We start from the raw sequence: 20,919 nt of genomic DNA, 5'->3' as shown, positions 1-20,919 counted from the left end.
AACGTGCTCACAAATTATCCTTTAATTAAGCCCTCGAATTAATAAAACATGAGCACGTTTTCCTTTAATTGAGCCCTCGAATTAATACAACGTGACCCCGTTGTAGGCCTAAATTGAGCTCTCGAAATATGTATTTAGTAATTCCCGACATTTTCTCACCGCTTGCTGTGCTGTGGTGGCAACTTCGTGTTACCTTGACATGGATTAGGCCTACAGCTGTCTGTAACAGTTCATATTGGTAATGTGATGATAACCGTAAGCAGCTAATTAAAGACTTTAGGTGGTCATGTTTTATAGCGGACTTCTACTCTTTGTAGCAGGGGCACTGTGGTGTCAACCGCCAGCTATGGAGACCCATAATGGGGAAATTCTACTAGGCTACAAAGGCTACTCGCGGGTTCTATTGTAGCCTAATGACCGGTTTCCACTATCTCCTGGATTGTTGACTTAACTGTGAGGTCTAGAAGTCAATCGAAGCACATCACAGCGACAAGCTCCCAAACAATTACAACACGTAGACCTACTGTTAGTACAAATAGGCTACTGCGTATTAGTAGTATCGCCTAATACCCAACCAAAACAATAAGGTTCCCTCTAGTGCCCGATGGGCCTCACCATATAACCCACGCGCACACCAATGATGCACACAACGAGGTAAGCTTTGATACGGCTACTGGAAGAAACTGGAATCCATGCATTTCCACTGAATTATTTTTGGAATCTGATCCCTTATCATACCTGTTCATTCTTACTCGTTGCTCGACTTATCGTGACTAAATTCAAGATGGCTGCAAACGTTAAACTTCGTGAAGATACTGTCTGTATAAATCGTCTTGTAAGTAAACTACCAGTGCTTTTTCAAAGTTCTCAATGTCTCGTTTTAAATGTCAGGGCCCTAGGAAGTCTACCAATGAAGTGTGGAGATACATTGAGCCTCGTAAATGGGTGTAAAACAGTGATTTATTTGCATGGCTAGCCCGATGCCGAAGCACCACTACTGAAAAAGTTGTTGGTAGCATCGGCTAACTAGCGCCAGATTTTGGAGTGCAGGGGACAAGTCGAGATGGGCTATGAGACATACGTTCACACTCGGTATCATGTTTCAATACACTTTAGGTCAATATCACACCGGAATTCTCCTTTAAAATGAGAGCTCAATTTAGTAAAATGAGCTCACACTATAGTAAAACGAGAGCACAATATAGTAAATTGTGCACACGATTTAGTAAACCGAGCGCACAATTTAGTAAAACGAGCGTACGATTTAGTAAAACGAGGGCACAATTTAGTTAAACAAGAGCACAATTTAGTAAAACGAGCGCACAATGTAGTAAAACGAGCGCACATTCTCTCAACATGCAAAACATTTTGCGATGAACCCTCTAGGGCTCCGTATATTTCAAAAGTAATCACTAAAACCAAATAAAAGTGTTCTCTAAATACATGTTTGAGCATTAAAGAAGCCATGCTATATTTTATTAACGTATTTAATGGGAACATGATTACAGTTAACATGTAATAAACTCGAAAATTCTAATCAAAACACAACCATATTTTTATTGCTAACATAGTGAGTCACTCATGTGGTGTTCAATGCATTTCATCAAAATAACAAGTTTCACAGATAACCTTCAACTCAGAATATATCCTACAGTACATATGAACTTAGATAGCGGGAACAAGCCTAATGCAGAACTGCATCTACCGTCAGCAACAACCGACAACACTGGATTTGGTATGTGCGCTTGCCTCCATAGAGCTTGATAACGTGCTCTTCTAATATGCCATTGAGAAGCATCACTTGGTGGTAGAGCCTCCGATCCTTGACGTCTAGAAAACAGAGTGGCTCTGGCATATAGTGTTGTCCGATACCAAAATTATGACTTTGATACGATACCTGCCATAAATATCTTGATACTCGATACTGAAACGATATCCAAATACTAAAATATCTGGAAAAGAAAGGACGCAGGCCTCCTCCAAGTGTATTGAGTCATTTGTGTTGAATTTGGTGCACTTTTGGTCAATTCTGGGTTTTAAACTTCTAAACTACATAATTATTATTTTTGTAGTCAGTAAAATTGTGTGAAATAGCCCCTTTACCAACTTTTCCTCAAATTTGCCAACAGGACTTTTTCTGCATGTTTGTTAGCTATCTGCTCTCCCTCTAGTAGTCCTCCTTAGACTCCTTCAGCTTGACTTTGAGTTCCCCTTGCACGCGCCTCAGCTCTGCCATGTCCCCCGTCTGAACGCCATCTTTTTCCTGTTAAGAAGGGTCTTGACATTGCTGGTTATCCAAGGCTTGTTGTTGGGAAAGCAGCGTTCAGTTCTGGTGGGAACAACAATGTCCATACAGAAGTTCAGGTAGTCAGTTGTGCACTGTGTGACCTCCTCTAAGTCCTCTCCATTCTGTAACACACTCCAGTCAGTGCACTCGAAGCAGTGTCGCAGAGCCGCTTCAGGTGTCCACTTTCTGAAGGTGCGTGTGGCAACTGGTAGCCTCTGTACTTTGGGCTTGTACATTGGCTAGAGATGAATGAGGTTGTGGTCTGACTTTCCCAGTGGGGGAAGGGGGTTTGCACTGTATGCATGCCTCACGTTTCACGCGTTGCGTCCCGTCACAAAATCCTCGTGTCGGACTGGGCTGTCATGAAACAGCCAGTACAGACTTGAAAGTCCGTGTTCAACTTCCCATCCAGCAGATTTACATCCATCTCTGAACACATTGTGCAGTATGTGCAAACCGCATGAGCCGATGTTAATGAGCGACCTTCCTGCATCCGTCTCCACCTGCTTCTGGAGGGTTTGAAAGACCTTCCAATTTACGTTCGGTACGTCCATAGAGATCTGGACAAGATTCCTAATTCTGATCTCTGAGAGCAAGTTGTTTAATTTCTCAGCAATATCTGTTGCTGTTGAGAGACCCAAAAATTCTGAGCTTATGTATGTCGTCTTCACTTAGATAGATAGATGGATAGATAGATACTTTATTGATCCCCATGGGGAAATTCAAGGCCCAGGCCCATCACATACTCTAATATGCATGTCTAACTGTTTAGACTGCAAATAATGATTCAGACTCTCGTCAAACATCACATATCTTTGCTCTGACACTTGGCTTAAAGTCAGTCTCCTAAAGTAGGGAGCCAGTCCAAATGTATGCGCACTTGCGTTCACCTCAGGCAAATCTCGCTGCTATCTGACTATCAGGGAACATGGCCTGGAACAGCTGGCTTGTGTCTTCACATGACTTGAAAGAGTAGTGAGCGGTCGCTACCTTTAGCGCCCATAAAATCTCAGCTGTTAACGCTTCATTTTTTGTAACGGTGCTTGTAAGTGTCCCTTGTCTGAAAGACAAGGTAGTGGTAGCCTACTGCTGCTAGTAACCGGAGTAGGTGTCAAATTCGTTGTCTGAGGACTTAAAAAGCTGGTAATGGAGTTAGCTTCGCGAGCAGCCACTATAGCTTGGTGCTTTGCACCTTTGGCATGGCTAGTCAAAGCTGCCTACGCTGAAGCCGGGCAACTCAACGTTAGTAGTGGGTATGCAGTTAGCCACGTCTCTGTGAAGCATAACTACACTCTCTGTAAGAAACTTCTGGTTTCTTACCAGGGCAGCCAGTGAGTTCACATTTCCCATCACCATCGATGGAACTGCGGGTTTGTTTCTCCACTTCTTCTCCCGTCGCATCGTCCTCACTTTAATTCCCGCTCTGCGTCCCCGGAATCGCCACAGTTCCTCAGAGATGTTGATGTTATCGTGAACCAAACCAGCCTTCCGTCATAGTGCGAGCAGCTAATTCCTTGTGTAAACAACAAGTTCGCTGCTGCTGGAACATTGCAATAGATCATATCCATGGGATAAAATTAAAAAAAAACACTCCTCAAAGTGTGTAATATAAGTAATCGAAGTAAAATTAAACAAAGACGGAGAAAAAGACACAAAGACACGGAGCTACTAAGCAGGCTGCCACTCACATCGGCGCCGGAACCTGAGTGAGTGAGAGAGAGAGAGAGCAGTTTTTGTTTCTAATACTATTTTTACAGTGTATTTCGCCATGGCTGGCTGGACACAGGGATCAGCGGCAGGTCTCTAGGGTCCGTTTGCAGACAGTAATTCAGATCTTTGCGGGATCCTCACAACCCTCTCGGGGCCCTAAAAAGCCACAAATTTACCCATTCTTGTAGTCTTGTCTCGGTTTGTAACAAAAAGTATTATGATGAAATATCTGATGTTGGGACGTGCATTTACGGTCATTGTCAGCTCAGCCGCTGCCAGAAGCAGTTTGGAGAAGCGGAACGAACACACGACTAGATGGCAACGTTGCCTATAAGTTGCCTTTTGGTCATGGCAACATTACTTTCTGGCAACGTTGTGGCAACATCGCCACAACCTTGCCTTGAGGAAGTTGCTATTAAGTAAGCAAATTACGTTGCCACGACGTAGTGGCTTGGTCATTTTGATAACGTTGCCTCTTGGTAGTGTGAGTGACGCTGCCACAACGTTGCCTACAGGAAGTTGCCATTAAGTAAACAAATTACGTTGCCACGACGTAGTGGCTTGGTGATTTTGATAACGTTGCCTCTTGGCCTGGAGAAGGGTTCCAGTATCTCCTCTATTTCTAAGTTTTGTGCAAGGAGGAATATCCATGCATAAATACGATTATGCGTGGCTCGGACAGCATGGTGTGGATTCGTGCACTCGTGCAACCAGCAGTAACGGTTTGTGGGCCTGTTTGTGGAAGAAAAATGATGACCGGGATGCTGAGAGCGTCAGGATACAGGTTGGGTGAAAGAGTCGTAAGGCGTGCTCTAGCGCAGTTGACCCCTACATACACTCAAATGCGAAGAGAGGGGACTGCACGCCAAACTAACCCCCATGTGTACTACGCAGAGTATGCAGGACACAAACTTCACGCAGACCAGAATGAGAAGCTTGTGGATTTTGGGGTGACTGAGGTCGTTGCTTCGGATGCATTTAGCGGTAAAATAATGTGATTTTTTCGGTCATGCCAATCAAAAACAACCTCACAATATACGACGAGGTCTACAGGGAAATCTGCCTTAACCATGGCCTTTTTGACCAACTCAGAGTTGATCATGGTAGAGAATTTTATTTATGTCTTTACCAACAGGATAATCTCCGGGACCACCGAACAAACGTCAACAGGCCACCCTTTATTCAAAGCCAATCTAAACAAAATCACGCTGCTGAGAGAAAGTGGGTCGAAATCAATTCAAGAATCAACTACCCCCTAAAATCAACGCTGTGCACTCTGGTAAACAATGGGTTCTTGGATATCGATGACCCTTATGTCAAACACTGTGTCTCCACTATCGCTTCCAAGTGCTGCGCGGTTGGATTGCATAATTTTACAGCAGCCTGGAACGCGCACACAATTCCACACAAGGGTGTACCCGATGCCCTGTTCGCTGCCAACCTTAACACCGCTCGGATCCCAGCTGAATTACTTCCCCCTGCGGCCGAAGTCACAGCAGACTATATTAAGAACGGCGGAAGTCTGACTTATCCTGGGCCGTTCGGATGGGACCCTCTTGCTGGCCATCCTGCCCTTAGGATGCAGAGAGAGAGAATGTTGCTGGCTACATGTACCTACGAAGACACCTTTTACTCTTGCCTTACAGGTCAAGTCGATATGTTCTGCAACCACTTCTGTGGCAGGGATGCTTGTGCACATTTTACATGCTAGTGTTTGTCTCAAGCAGGCAGAAATGTTTCGAGCAAGGACCATCTCTGACATTTTGGCCTTAAGCTCATTTAAAATTGAACACTGCTGTGCTACTTGTGCTGCGTGTGTATGTACCTGGGTGACAGATACAGATAACTCATTAGTCTTCTCCTGAAGATGTTCAGACAATTTGGCAGCTGAGTTTTTCATTTCTAGTTCAACTTCCAGAAGGCCATTCAACACTTTGTTGTCCTCTTGGTCGATCCTGAAAGTTATGGCACAATCATTGTGTTAAAAGCAATAAAAGTACAAATTCATTCCATCACTATGTGGAAATGGGATGATTAAAGGATGTTAACGTGTCTGCCAGTGGTGTGTGTGTGTTGGCAAAGTTGCAAAAACTGAATATTGATCATCAACTGGCATCAATCAACTGTCCAGTAATGTGAAATTCTTAAAGTAATCAAAATGAAAAGGGGCACAATTAATACAAACATACATGATAAAGTTGTTATTTAACAAAAACACACATAAAATAGGTTATAGTGAATCTGCATAGGGCATACACCAAATATAGCTATAGACAAATGATCCCCAGACCCTCATGTGGCAGCCAATGTGTTAGACAGCTAACATTAAACATCTATCTAGCTGGCATATTAAGGCCATACTCTTTTGGCTGCACGTGAGGCCAGTTTCATTCATTTTCTATTCCCCATTCAAGTGCTGTCCACAGGGTAAGGCACACAGTTGGTGTGGCAGCCCTCATCAAGACTTATTTCTACTCCATAGAGATTCTCCAATTTTCCGATATTATGGTTGATGCCATGACTAATACCATCTGTCATGACTAATACCATCTGTAATCTAGCCTGGTATACCAGCCCTTCGTACTTCACTTCATTTTCTACTGAGGGTTTGAACCTGATATCATTGAAATGGCCTAACTGTACGTTTAGACCGCAAGCAACACAGGCAACAAGGGCGACGGAAGTAATTCACTTTGTATGGACATGGGCAACACGGGCAACAAAAGCAACAAGTGTGGTGGGCGACGAAACTTGGGCGTCTTGAGCGATAAAAAAAAGTTAAACTTCAGTTAACTTTATGGAAATGAGCTATGACACGATTTGGCAACTACCAATCAGAATGTTGATGTCGATATGTGGCTCCTTTGATGAAGCAGGATCGAACGTTCGATTGCCTGACGTTAAGGTCCACTTGCCAAAATTTCCGCTTTTGCCGCTGTGTGTCAAGCGATGTTTTTGACACTCTTCTGCAACTCTGGGACATCGCTCGCGGTTTGAACGTACAGTTACTGAACAAAATCCTACCGGACCAATCAGTGAACAGAGGGTATTCGCGAGAATGATGACTTTGTGTGCTACATTTGAATTGTACTGCATGTCACAACCAAATGTTAGCGATTGGGTAAAGGCAGATCCAATCATTTTAAATTTCATTCCAAACCTCCAGGAAGAAACGTGTTTTACAATACAGCTGGTCCAGACCCTCAGTACAAAAAGAAGTGAAGTACGAGGGGCTGGTTTACCAAGCTTTGGTGGACCATCACATCACCAAGAAAAACTGACACATGAAATGCCCAATTCCCATCAGCCTGTAAATGCTTATGAAAGTGGCTTTTTGATAAAAGGCACTGTTTGAAGTATGCTGTATACAGTACAGTATACAGTATATTATTTCCATTAAAATGATTATTCAGCAATGTCAATGCTTTGTTTTTATTTCATAGTTGTGTGTTAGACAATACATATCTGAAACTGTTTAATAGTGGTGTACATTTAAACTGACATACCTTTGGTTTCTGCTGTGTCAGCAATGGCAAGGCCTTTGCTGTCGCAGATTGTGAAATCATCAGCGGAATTAACGTACTCCTTCACCGTCTCCCCCACCACCTGAACACCATGGCCCTCACAGATTGTGACATGGACGGTAGCTGCATAAAATAATAAAAGAGAGAGTTCACACTAGATGTGTAAGTGGCTCTTCAGTTTCCTTGTCAGTATCAGGTGGTTAGAGTGGGTGGCATGGCATCAAGCAACCTACACCACATCACTAGTCCTACTTAACTGTAATTTCCCAGTATCCTTACCGCAAAATGGCCAGTAAAATTATCATTACAGTATCACTACTGTATTTTGCATTGCATTATGGGCATTTTGATGACGTTTCATATAATTTATGGTAACTTACTGGGAAATAGGTAGTTTGTGGTAGCGCTACTGTTTCACACACTTTCACAGTAGATAAAAACAACAGTAGTGCTACCGTAACTTTAAATGTGTGTCCAGCAGCTGTTAAACATATCTGTAATTCTCCCAGTTACTTACCACAATGACCCAGTAAATTACTGTCTGATTAGTCTCACTTTCGACAATAACCATAACCATAACCATAGTACGTGGTATTGCTGTACTTTGCAATTGCATTGCCCGCTTTAACGTTACAGCGCGGTCTGGCTGACTTCTACCTTTTCAACGTGCACATGGTGGAGGTAAGTGTCTGCCTTCAGCTCTTTTCATAATTCTTTGGAAAATGCAAGTAAATGTGATTTATTATTTCTTCCAAACTATGAGAAATGTATGCTGAGCAGAAGTGAACAGTTGAAATCAGCCAGGTTACAACAGACGCCGGAAAAAACAGCGTCAGTCAACGGTAACGTTAACGTTAACTAGTTCTACTTGCAGAACCATAGCTAACTGAAGGAATAGGCGGGCTTTTGACGTTAAGAATGTTAAGATCGGTAGCGTTGTCAATGTCTGAGAGGTCTGAAATGAATAACTTTGCATTGCTATAAGTTCACATTTGGAGTATTTTGTTGACAAGCAAAAGTTGGCAAAGGCGGGTTTTTTCTGCAACATTGTCTTTTACCAAGATAGCTAACATGCTAGCAACATGCTAACTTAGTTATTGATACATGCTAACGTTAGTAACATCACTGAAAAATTGTCATGTCCAGTTTCACCCCGAGCAAGAATACGATGATACATTTTAAATCACGCCATATAGCCCGGCGTGCTCAGTCCATCGTAATAATTAAGCTTAACTAAGCTATAATTAATCTTCCTAGCTGCTACCGTCTCTGTTTCTGCTGCTTCGTCATCGTTACTCTGAGAGACTTAACGTTAAGGTTGATGGTAGCCATTTTGGACAATGCAAGTTAACGTGATTTATTATTTATTCCAAACTATGAGAAATACGTGCTGAGCATAAGCGAACAGTTAAAATCAGTCATAATCAAGTTATAACAGACGCCGGTAAAACAGCGTCAGTAAATGTCAGGTATAACGTCAACTTAATAGAGAACCTGATAACTGAATGAACAGGAGGGTTTTTAACGAGCACTTGAACTGAGCTGAGTAACATAACCCATAACGTTACTCAGTTTAGTTCAGCAGTTCAAGTGTCTCGATGTTGATGTTAACATCAACCTATAACTCAGCTCAGTTCTAGTGTCTCATAAGCCGTTTTCAGACATGTGTATTTCCGCAATGTTCACAGACTTTTTACGGTAGTGTTTTTTCTGTTGTAATGTCTGAATTCATATGTCCGTAAATCTACTACCGGAAATTTTCCTGCTGCCGACCTAGTAATTTTGCCGCCACAGCTGCTATGTGAATCCAGTCGCGGAAAAATTTCGCACTTGTCAGTGATGATCGAGGGAAGTATTACGTGTATTTAAAGCGCCCTAATGCCACTGAACAGTTTTGCATCTCTCTAACACGCTGCTGGTAATGCAGCAAGGCTCCATACTCCCGGTGTAAAAACTACACTTCCGCTCTCAAGCATGAACAGCTGACAGAGCGGCCGCATTTATAAGGCATCATTATCTGCCCAGTGAAATTAACGGAAATTCTACATTAGATGTGAACAACAGGTGGCCGTAAAAATTCTGCATATATGCTTCATGTCTGAATGATGCTGCCAGAAGTCACAAAGCTTCTGAAACTGGCTCTGACTGTCCCTCTAACATCTTGCTGCTCAGAGAGGTCTTTTTCTGGAATGCGCCAACTGAAAACGTATCTACGGTAAACAATGGGGCAAGCCCGGCTAAATCACATCGCTATGATGAACTCTCACAAAGAAGTGGCCCGACAGCAGAACCTGGACATCATCGCTGATGATTTCATCAAGCGCACCGCTGTCCGCAGAGAGACGTTCCTCCTGTGCAATTAACCGCAATGAGTCAACAAATCTAATTCAACATTTTGTAGCTTTGTGAGCCTAGGTGGTCTGCGCACTGAGTGGACTGTGTGGACTTGTATGCTATCTTCATGTAGGCGTACATCGATAGCCAGGCCCAGGCCTACTAATTCATGTTTAGGCCTAGGCTATAGTGGTATTGATTCTTAATTTCCCACAAAGCTGATCGCTTCAACTTTTCATCTCCAATCCTATCTGTATTTGGAGGAGTGGCGCTGTTCTGAAAAATAGCCTACTTTACGGCTTTAGTATCAAGTCTAACCTATATGCGTGTGTTCGTGTCGGCCGCTGTCCATTTGCTAAGGTTCTGAAATGCGAAACGGCTACTTTTTTGTGCGCTCGTGAGCACCCACGGAGGAAAACATAAATCGGCGCCTATGCTCACTTAAAGGACTCTTCCCTGGCTTGTCAAATAGAAGAATGTTTTTTTGTGGGAGACACTTTCTCTGCATTGTGTGGTCATTTAAGAATGCACATACGAGATGGCAAGAAGGTTTGCTGTCCTTTTGAGAACTGCAGAAAATATTTCCGTGTGAGGCCATCCTTTGCAACGCACATTTCAAGGAAACACACACAGGCCACTGCTCAGGTTTTAAGTCCCTCAGTAGGTTTAATTGACACTCAGTCTCAGCCTCCAACACTAGACTATCACACAGATGAGGAATGCATTGAAGAGTCATTTTTACATGACTTGGCATTATTTTATCTGAAAATGCATGCTAAAATGCAGTTGCCAGCTAGCACCACTCAGTACATCATTGAGGGATTTCAGCATGTCCACGCATCTAGTATGGCAGACTTCTTTGGTAAATTGCAAGGCAAGCTATTAAAGCTTAACATTCCACAAACTGAGATTGACAAAGTAATTCAAAGTAACTCAGTAAGGATGATCTGTTAACTCGGAATAATGAAGGACCACTGAGATCTGACAAAACTAGGAAGACATTCTTCAAACAAAACTTTGATTACACGGAGCCAACACAAATATATCTAGGGACTGACACTGCTGGCAAGGAGCGCTTTTGCCAATATGTGCCGATTAAGAAGACCTTGCAAACACTCCTCAAGCAAACTCGTTATGTACAGTGCACAGGGCAAGCCAGACGTCACAACTTGACAACTTGGTTTTAAATGATGTGATGGATGGGAGAAATGTTAAAAAGAATTCCCTTTTAAAAAGTACTCCCTCGTTGTCTCTCATCCTTTACCAGGATGCTTTTGAAGTGGCAAATCCACTTGGCTCAGGGGGAAAAAACACAAGATCTTAGCAGTGTACTTAACTCTTGGTAAGATAGAGCCACATAACTGGTCCCTTGTCGATCCTATGCAGTTGGTCCTTCTGTGTCGAGACAATGACTTTAAGACTTGTGGGCTTGAGAAGGTGTTCTCAAATGTTATTGCTGATCTTAAAGACTTGGAGGATGAGGGCATTACTGCAGATGATTGCAGTACAATAAAAGCTTCTCTAATTTCCATTTGTGGGGATAACCTTGGCTCCCACTGTATTAGTGGTTTCACGGAGAACTTTAGTTGCAGTACACATTTTTGCAGATACTGCTTAATTAACAGAAAAGATTTTCAGGAGAGCCCTCTCACCTTAGGTCCAAAAAGAACAGTAACAGAACATAAGGAGACAGTGAAAAAGCTGGTCACCACAGATTAATCTATAGCACAGGGGATCAAGTTTGACTCGCCCTTTAATTCACTTAAACATTTTCATGTCTGCACTGGGCTCCCTCCGTGTTTGGGTCATGATGTATTTGAAGGTGTTGTGTCCTATGACTTAGCATTGTATATTCATCATTTAGTGAAAGAAAAACATTTCACCTATGATCAACTCAACCGGTAGCCTGGCAAGCCAGACCCACATTAAAATGTAGGGTCTGGGCACTCACCGTTCGCAGTGCTCAGTCCGAGGGGCGGGATAATCAGTTGTCTTTCAAATTCCCTCTGCACGCAATAGGACAGCGGCAGCGCTATGAGTCCCATGCGTTTCCCACCAGCGGAGCTAGTTGGCTAGTTCCATGGCTAGTTCAAACGTTTGCCAACTTAATAAAAGCTTAACTCGTGTCACACTGTTCGCCAGCAGCAACATCCATCTTATTTGTTTTCAAGTAGCAGGGAATTCAAGCCAAACCGTTGCAACTCTGCCATCAATCATTATGTTAAGCCCACCTAACGACTCTATACACGATTTCATTGGCCTGATTAAGTTTTGATTTCTGGAGCTCACAAGCCAATGGAGAGTTGCTAGAATAGCCCTGGCAGCAAATGTAATTTGCTGCCGCTAGGGGCGCGTCTAGATTTCTAGGCTACTCAACCGGTCCATTACAAAATTTAAATACTTAAGTAGTGATGGTTTCAACAAGCCATGTGAAGTCAAGGCTGATGGAAAAAAGCTTTCTGGCTCTGCAGCACAGAACTGGTGTCTGTTGCGGCTGCTTCCATTGTTGATAGGCAGTTGGATAAATGATGATCCAGTAGATAATCAAGTTTGGCAGCTGTGCCTGCAACTGAGAGAGATGGTTGAACTAATGTGTGCTCCCAAAATCCATCACAATCAGGTAGCTTACTTGCAGACAATGACTAAAGAGTATATGCATTTAAGATCTTCCCTCTTTCCTAGTCATGCCATGAAGCCAAAGCATCACTATTTGCTCCATTACAGTGATCTCATTTTGCACTTTGGCCCTCTCATTCGTGTGTGGACTCTTAGATTTGAGAGTAAGCATTCCTATTTTAAGGAATGTGCTAGAAAGCTGCACAACTTTGTTCACCTATGCAAAACACTGGCAGAGAGGCACCAGTTTCTTCAGGCATATCTTTGTAGTGGCTCAGTGTTTCCCTGTGCAGTGCAAACTGTAGGTGAAGCCAGTGCATATGATGAGGAGCTTTATTGTGGTCTTAAGAGAGAGAGGCTGTGAAGGCAGTTGGCTTTCCAAAAGGAACGATGTCTGAGGTTTCAGCAGTGGTCTACAAAGGGACAAAGTACAGTAGAGGACTGCTTGTTGTCATGGATGAAAATGAACATGGCTTAGTTTTTGGAAAGATTTCTGTGATTTTGGTCAATCATTCCCAAGTGCATTTTGTTGTTGACATGCTTCAGTCGGTGCTTTTGATTGATGTTGGACTTGATTGATGTTGCTTGGGAGAGTCTGAAGGAAAATTCCTTTGTCTTCAGGCTGACCGCTTGTGTGATTACTACCCTTTGCCATTATATGAATTTTCAGGCCTGAAAGTTGTCTCCCTGCATCATGCAGTGTGCTTTCTTTAAACTATTACAGACATGGATGCTGATTACCTTCAACATGAAGTTAACAGGATACTACTAAGAATGCTCATTGAATATGAGAGATGTTATTGGTGTGAGAAAAAGAGAAGATCTTCTCCTAGTTCAACCTGATGATCTTATTCCTCTTCTCACACCAATTCAGAACCGGAGACTTATTAGAAAATTCACAAATGGTGAGAGCATTCCTCTTATTTTCAGCAAGTCTTTTCTCAAGAGAGAACAGTTTTTTAAATCAATTTTTGGTTAGTGTTTTTTTTTAGTGTTTGAAATGTCCATCATCATACATCATATGATTTTCCCAAGAACTTCCCTCTTTGATCCTCTAATTTATTCAATCTGTAAATATGGAATTTATTTCAGTCTTTGAAGAACCAGCTGAGCAACTGACTTCATCTCCTTCAAATGGTCACACAGAACAGACTGTTTCTCCGCCTGTACTTTCTCTGCCAGGATGTTAACTTCAGAGTGATATTTCCCTCTTCCCTTCACCTTTACCACTGCCACCGTCACCACCACCACCACCGCTATATTCACAGAGGTACTGGCCCAGCAGTTTTGAAGTACCATGGAGCAGAATGCCAGCACGTCTGCTACAGGCCACAGAGAGAGGTAAACACAGCACACCCAGAAGACAGAAGAGCAATGGTGAGAATTACTGTTGAAGCTCTCCAAGTTCACTGTCCAAACCCGACCAAAGCTGTCTGTGCTGAAGTTGCTCGAGCCATTGTGTCCAAATATCCAGGTACATTTGCTGATAGAACTGGGGAGGGAGAGCAGTTGGGATGTGGGCACTACTCTTTTTTAAAGCAACTGAAAACTAGAGTAGAACATGTGAATCGTTATAACGTCAGTCATCGCCTCCGGCAGCCTAAAAGGTCGAGGAATGACAACAGTGATAATGATTATACCATAAAGACAGGCAGAATTGAAACGGACAGCTACAGCTGTCATAAATGGCAGCCCTCAGGTCTTCCTGAAAATGAAACTGTGGAATCGCTTGAACAAAAGAGAAACACCATGACCACCATCTTCCAGTCAACAGGACCCTCAGCTATCCAGACAGGCCAAGTTGTCGAGTTCATGGATCTAACATATGTCTATCAAAGACATATGATCACCACCTGGCCCCCTCCCAGTCTTTCTGAAATACATGAGCAGTGGCCTTTCCTTTTTACAAAGACAGGTCTATGTAATCACTTCCACATGCTAACAGACATTGATATAGACGTACGTCTATGTGAAGCTCTGTTGTCAAAAGGAAAGAGAATCTACAGATATTTTGCCAGCCAAAGACTGAAATTGAATAAACACATCCAGGCTCTCCTCCAGGAGATTGACTCTGAGAAGCTGACCGATGAGAAGATCGCCATTGCTACCATTCTCCTCTTGATGACCTCCTTCCAAGAGAGCGTAGACAACATCTTCATTCGAACAGATGTAACAGCTCTTTTTATATTTGAACAGCTCTTTACAAAATGCTATGAATCCATTTTGAAAACATTAAGTCATTTTATTTAATTGTGTATTTCCCCCTTCAAAGTTCTCGCGAGAGCACAATTTGGCTATATTTCAGGTAATACAAGTGCAGTTGTGTTGTTTTGATTAAGTAAAGATTTGGAAGAGTGGGTGCGCACATCCAAAGTAAAGTTTTTCTGCAGGTGCCAGACAATAGTATCAGACAGTAGAAAAAGTGTGGTCTGCACACTGCAACTGCTCCAAAATATAAACTTTATTAATTTAAAGGCCTGACAAAGATCCAAGGGGATCGAAACGTTGCTTTTAAATTAATAAAGTTGATTAAGTAAAGATAAATCAAATAACAAAAGAGGTATTAAATAACCCAAATACAGTTCCACTGAAATTGCTTGAAATAAATACATAAATAATGAAAATGCATTAAAATGGATCATATAGGATTTTGGTAAAGAGCTCTTAATTTCATACCCTTTTAAAAATCTAACATTTGAAAAGGAGCAAATATTCCTAAATAGAAATGGTTTGAAATACCTTATTGGCTTTTCTTTTCCTTTGGTCTGCAGCCAACCTCAACCAAGATGTCTGAGGCGGACATTACATTGCCCACAACACCAAGGGTAGTCATGCTTGGTAAGTAGTTCATGGAGTGGATGTTTTAAGCATTATGCACAGTATGTATGCTACTCTATTGTATGATATGATTATATGCTGTTAATTAATTGTTTTAGGGAGAAGCTTGTTGACGTCTCACGAATGGATGGTCAGCATTGAAAAAAAAATATGGTGTGAAGCCAGTCAGCTGCCAGACTTCACAAGTGCTTTGGCATTGTTTTTTGCCTCGTTTTATGTCTTCAATTTGGAGTATCAAGAGGCAGCCTCCACAACACTGGAGATGGTACAAAGGTTAGTCACAACACAGAGTTTATTATTGTAGTCTTAAAACCACTTTATTCACAGCTGTCCCGCCGGCGGGTCAGTTAACCCCCTCCACCACCTCCCCCCAACATTCTAAGTCAATTGCATGCACCATAGCATAGTAATATTGTACACCATTTGAAAGGATTTTTGTAATGTACAATCTGTATAGTGCTTCACATTGTCAGATTAATCATAGTATGTCTTAATTAAATTTAATCAAAAATGCCCTCCTCCGCTGGTGCTACCCTGACCTCTGCCTGCAGTGTAGCTGCAGCACAATAAGTGGATGCAACATATTAGGTACTGAAATATTCACAAGAATCCATAGAAATTGAATCTTTGTTGTTTTATCCAATATTAGTTGTGCAGATGTGTAGTCTATCTTATACACAACCATTGAACCAACAAAGTAAATGCAAAATTAGAGACTTTTGTGTAATTATTCCATATTTTGTGTAGTTGTTCTATGTCAGAACACCTGACATACAATCCAAATAGTCTACAAGAAACTTCAGAGTGTTACAGACCAATATTATGCTTCTACACAAAGGGGTTCATGTGCAGTAAGCATTTGATTGTCAGTATGCATTTTGGAGAGCCAAAAGTCCTATAGGGAGTTTCCATAGGGAATTTTAAAAACACATGAGCATACCTTGGCAAATAATGGTCTACAGTACTCATTTCATGCTTGAAAATAAAGTTGTTTATCTAGCATTAGTAGCTGATGATCCTTCCTGAAATGTAGATGTAATCATATGCATTTTTCTTCTTTTCTGTCAAGATTCTTTGTTAGGATCAACCCGGATGAGGGTACTAAGTGTACAGCCAAACAAGGGACAAGCCGCAAAACGGGTGGTGTTGTCAAAAGAAGGGTGACAAGTGTGAACAACCGGGTGATGACCTTCATTCAATGGCTCACTGAATTTGAGTGGATGACGTCAAACTAAGTAAGTACATTTTTGTTGTTTGGATTACATATGGGAGCAACAGTTTGCCTCCCACTACTCTAAAATGACAAAATGTGTGAAATACAGAAATTAAATGAACACAATAAGTTTGATTTTAACCCTTTCATGCACGCATTATGAAAAAAATTGTCTAGATTTGTTTTAATATTGATTTTATTACTCTATATGAGCCTAACATTTAAAAGCATTTTGAATTAAAATATGATTTTATATAGAAGTTATTTTACTGTCCACGTAAAATAACGTATGTGTTATGTATGTGGAGAGTAAAATAACTTCTATTTTACTCTACTACCCCTCTACTACATCCATACTACCCACCCCTCTACTACCACCATACTCTCTATCGGCTGTGTACTAATTCTCCTGCTTCCTCTGGCACATCTGCACTAACTGGCCCACTATCCTTGGCATCACCACATGTAGTTAGGTCATTATTTATGAATATGTTTACCAAATGTATTTGAACAATACAAATAAAGAAAAACTTCCTAGTTAAAAAGTCAGATTTTTGGTCATTTAACTCCTCTGTTGTGCAATGTCCATATACATGGACAGTTGGTTTTTAGGGTCTACAGACTATATTTTATATCAAATTTAATTTCTAAACACATAGAGTTGTTCAACACACTCTCCTGTACACCATAATATATGTTTTTTACCTGATTTTGCCTTCTTGATGTCATCAAGCAGTCAATATTCCAAATATAAGATGATATATATTGTTAATTTATTCCACTGCTTGGTTGAATTTCCCATTGTCCTACGTAATTTAGAACGACCATTAACCGTATGTTATTTGCACACCTATGAAGTAGATCCATTTTTTTGGCCTTATCACATTTGTATATTAATTCGCCGAACTCGTTAAGTTTAAATGAACTGTCACGTTGCATCCCAGCTGTAAAATACAGACGTTCAGAACTAGTGTTAATTTTGTCACCTATTTTTAATTTAGTCTTAGTCTTAGTCTTGTGACGAAATGTCCTTTTTAGTCTTTGTCATATTTAGTCATTCAAATATCATTTTTGTTAGTCAAGTTTTAGTCGACTAAAAGTCTCGTCATTTTAGTCTAGTTTTAGTCATAAGAAAACTAAAGGTATCTTAGTCTTAGTCAGTTTTAGTCAACACATTTTAGTCTTTTTTTATAACAAATTATTTCTGATTACCATTTGAGTCAAATAGTGTTTCACACATCTCAATTTTCCAACAATATTGTGTGTCCACAGGGCTACTCGTCTGTTATAATTACTCATTCTGATTTTTTGTCAGTCAGTATGTTTACATGCACAGGTAAGTCGAGCTACAGTTATAGCTCGGCTGGGATTTGACCATAGACAGTAAAAGATTTGACTGGACCACTGTCATATTCGTAGACCAGTGTTTCTCAAAGTGTGGTCCGGGAATCACTGGTGGTAATATAATATAGATGAGTTGTTTGCAATATTGAACCAACTTGTATGTAAAAACAGTTCTGCAACACTGTCTATGTAAGATATGCCAGTTTAAATCATACAGTATGAATCCACACAATAAGCAAAGTGCAAAGACAATAAGCAAGGTGGTTCAGTGAGTAGGCCTATAGTGTAGACTAATTATAGGCTACTGTTGAAGTAGGTCTAATCTTTTTTTTTTTTTTAGCTAGGGTTAGTTAAGTGGTCCTGAAACTGAAAAAGTTTGAGAAACACTGTCGTAGACCAAAGTATTAATGTTTTACTCCGCCTCGCTAGATGGCGATATGCGCCCAAACACAACACATTCCCCAAACAGACTCTCCATCTTAGCCATAGTTAACTTGCTAGCGAACTTTCCATATTAGCTTACTTGCTAGCAAACTTTGCATCATCAGTCTAACTAGTTAAATAGTTGACATTACATGATGAACATTTTCGTATGGACATTCTGGTGGATGTTAATTTGTATGAGAGAAGCTTCAACTTCTGGGTATGTAGCATTGTGGCATAAAGCTTAGGTAGTTAGTTGGTAACTCTGGCAGAAATCTCCAGTGTTCTTGTTCCATGTAGTTTCGTGTTGCAACAGCACGTAGACTAGCCTACAGGAAAGCTGTTGCGTATGAACTCATTCGGAATATTTTGAAAACGTAACAGCTAGATATTCTGTCTTCTCATTTTGTAGACAAAAATGAAGAGAGATTTTATCTTAGTTCTTATTTCATGCAAAACATTTTAGTCTCGTCTTTTTTCGTCAACAATAATTCATCTTAAGATAGTCTTAGTCAGTGTTTCAGGACATTACTGCCGTCTCGTCATCGTCTCGTCTTAGTCATGAAAAAAAAGGTCGTTGACGAACATATTTCCTCTCGTCTCGTCTGACGAAATTAACACTATTCAGAACATGGCAACATTGTAGCATATGATGGAGGTGGCTTTTAGCTAGATGGATGACAGCAGGCTAAGTAAAATAGCGATGTTTCAAAACTAAAGTTCATCAGAATCTTGGGATACGCCCGCTTGACAACAGGAGAGATAGAACTAACGACTGGCCTTTGGCCGTAGCAACCATCCATTTAGAACTAGTAACGGCAGTTTGTCCTGTAAGTTGAGAAATTAGTTGATATGTGTCGGAAGAAATTAGTTCTACAAACAAGACAGTTTTAGCAATTAAAACGTTAAAATTGTAACAGGAAATGAACACAACGCAAGTGGCAACAGTGGAATAAGCGGGATAATGGACTCCACAGTGGTCTGTTCACAGAAATGAATGCACTTACAAGGTTTAAACGGCCCTAAACTTTTACTCAAAAGAGAATTTTTTTATTTAGGCACATTTTTGTGACTTCAACCTGGTCTAAAAGTTTTGCCAGTCTGATAAACAACTTATTCTTACACATCCACGTTTTTATTTTATTTTCAGCTCAAAGTCTACAAGAGAAAGGGAGCTGAGCAAGTAGTTGTAGTTTTCATTGACATGTACAGTGCTATATATTGACTTGCACGTTTAATATGGTTCAATCGTACAGTTTTTAAAGCTTACAGCATTGTTGTGATTGCGCGTGTGTTAAGAAAGAGATATGCAAGTCATTGCGTTTTGTAGTTTTTTTAGCCTTTTTGTAGCAATTTTACAATTTAGGCATTGACTTATGGGTTCAATCTTTAGTGTTTTATAAAAATGTGTGTTATGAAAGACTGAGAGTAAGTGCATGTGTAAAGTAAGAAGTGTGTTGTGTGTGTATGTAAGATGTGTGTTGTATGTGTAAAGTAAGAAGTGTGTTGTGTGTGTATGTAAGAGGTGTGTTGTATGTGTAAACAGATATGCAAGTCATTGTTTGCGGTCATTGGATTTTTTTTTTTTTTTCTTTTCTTTTTTCAGTTTAGGCATTGACTCACAGGTTCAGTCTTTTGTGTCTCATACAAATGTGTGTTATGAAAGACAGTGAGAGTAAGTGCATGTGTTGAATGTGTAAGAAGTGTGTTGTGTAAAGAGATATGCAAGTCATTTTGTGCTGTCATTGCATTTTGTAGTTTTTTAGCCTTTTTGTAGCAATTTTACAGTTTTGACATTGACTTATGGGTGTGTTGTGTGTGTATAAAGTAAGATGTGTGTTGTATGTGTAAAGAGATATGCAAGTCATTGTTTGCGGTCATTGCATTTTGCCTTTTTGTGGCAATTTTACAGTTTAGGCATTGACTCACAGGTTCAATATTTTGTGTCTTATACAAATGTGTGTTATGAAAGAGAGAAAAAGTAAGTGCATGTGTTGAATGTGTAAGAAGTGTGCGGTCATTGCATTTTGCAGTTTTTTTCCTTTTTGTGGCAATGAGAGAGAGAGTAAGTGCATGTGTTGTATGTGTAAAGTAAGAGTGTGTTGTGTATTAATTGTTTTTACTTGTAACATCAGTAAAGAATTAATCTTTTAAAATGATTAAACTGTTGATTTACATTGTTGCACATTTGAAGACTGAAGCTAGTTACATTCAGTCACATTCTTGTATTCTGCATGTACTGTAGCCTAAAGTATTCAATAAAAAAGTATTTTTAATTAAAAATAAAAATCTCTTTTTCTATATATATATATATACAGTAAGGATATTGTACTGGACATTGCGGTAAGGACATAATACTGTTAAAGGAATCAGGACCGATATGTTGGTGGCGGAACGCATGCAAGAACGAAAATGTTAAACATAGGCCTACCTGAACCGTTCGAAACGGAATGTTTGAAAAATCATCTTGGAGGTAGACGGTATCTGGCTCCACCTAGAGAGACATAAGAAATATGTTGGATTAGTTTACGTGCCAATAGAGTATTGAACTAACCACAGCGATATCCGCTACCAACCCCAGGACCACAACTGTTATGCTTAAAATCGACTTTTAAGCAATATAACAGTTG

The 20,919-nt window shown here is 40.6% G+C and overlaps 1 protein-coding gene across 10 annotated transcripts; it reads left to right on the top strand.

The window, feature by feature from the left end:
• The first annotated feature begins 7,830 nt into the window (after positions 1 to 7,830).
• LOC121678144 lies at positions 7,831 to 20,408 on the top strand. 10 transcript variants are annotated; one of them, XM_042057435.1, is made up of 7 exons: positions 7,831 to 8,202; positions 13,564 to 13,848; positions 14,533 to 14,640; positions 15,243 to 15,309; positions 15,408 to 15,582; positions 16,379 to 16,544; positions 19,896 to 20,408. In XM_042057435.1, exons 2-6 carry the CDS (start codon positions 13,606 to 13,608, stop codon positions 16,542 to 16,544), a joined length of 759 nt encoding a protein of 252 aa, XP_041913369.1. In that variant the 5' UTR covers positions 7,831 to 8,202; positions 13,564 to 13,605; the 3' UTR covers positions 19,896 to 20,408. The 10 variants fall into 10 exon arrangements, 9 of the variants coding, with proteins under 9 accessions (XP_041913369.1, XP_041913359.1, XP_041913352.1 ...); XM_042057425.1 differs by lacking the exon at positions 19,896 to 20,408 and adding an exon at positions 19,440 to 19,886; XM_042057418.1 differs by lacking the exon at positions 19,896 to 20,408 and adding an exon at positions 13,196 to 13,376 and having other exon boundaries at positions 16,379 to 17,071.
• Positions 20,409 to 20,919: the final 511 nt, after the last annotated feature.

This window comes from Alosa sapidissima, chromosome 1 (genome assembly GCF_018492685.1).
Source record: "Alosa sapidissima isolate fAloSap1 chromosome 1, fAloSap1.pri, whole genome shotgun sequence".
NCBI lineage: Eukaryota > Metazoa > Chordata > Actinopteri > Clupeiformes > Clupeidae > Alosa > Alosa sapidissima.
Note: the sequence above shows the minus strand (reverse complement) of the source record. Positions and strands in the feature narration are given on the sequence as shown.

Excerpts from the sequence above, each read along its gene's own strand:
- LOC121678144 (XM_042057435.1), top strand. The coding sequence starts at position 13,606 with ATGGTCACACAGAACAGACTGTTTCTCCGCCTGTACTTTCTCTGCCAG. Across the intron at positions 13,849-14,532 it reads CAGAAGACAGAAGAGCAATG|GAGATTGACTCTGAGAAGCT; the intron begins GTGAGAATTACT and ends GCTCTCCTCCAG. Across the intron at positions 15,583-16,378 it reads ACACTGGAGATGGTACAAAG|ATTCTTTGTTAGGATCAACC; the intron begins GTTAGTCACAAC and ends TTTTCTGTCAAG.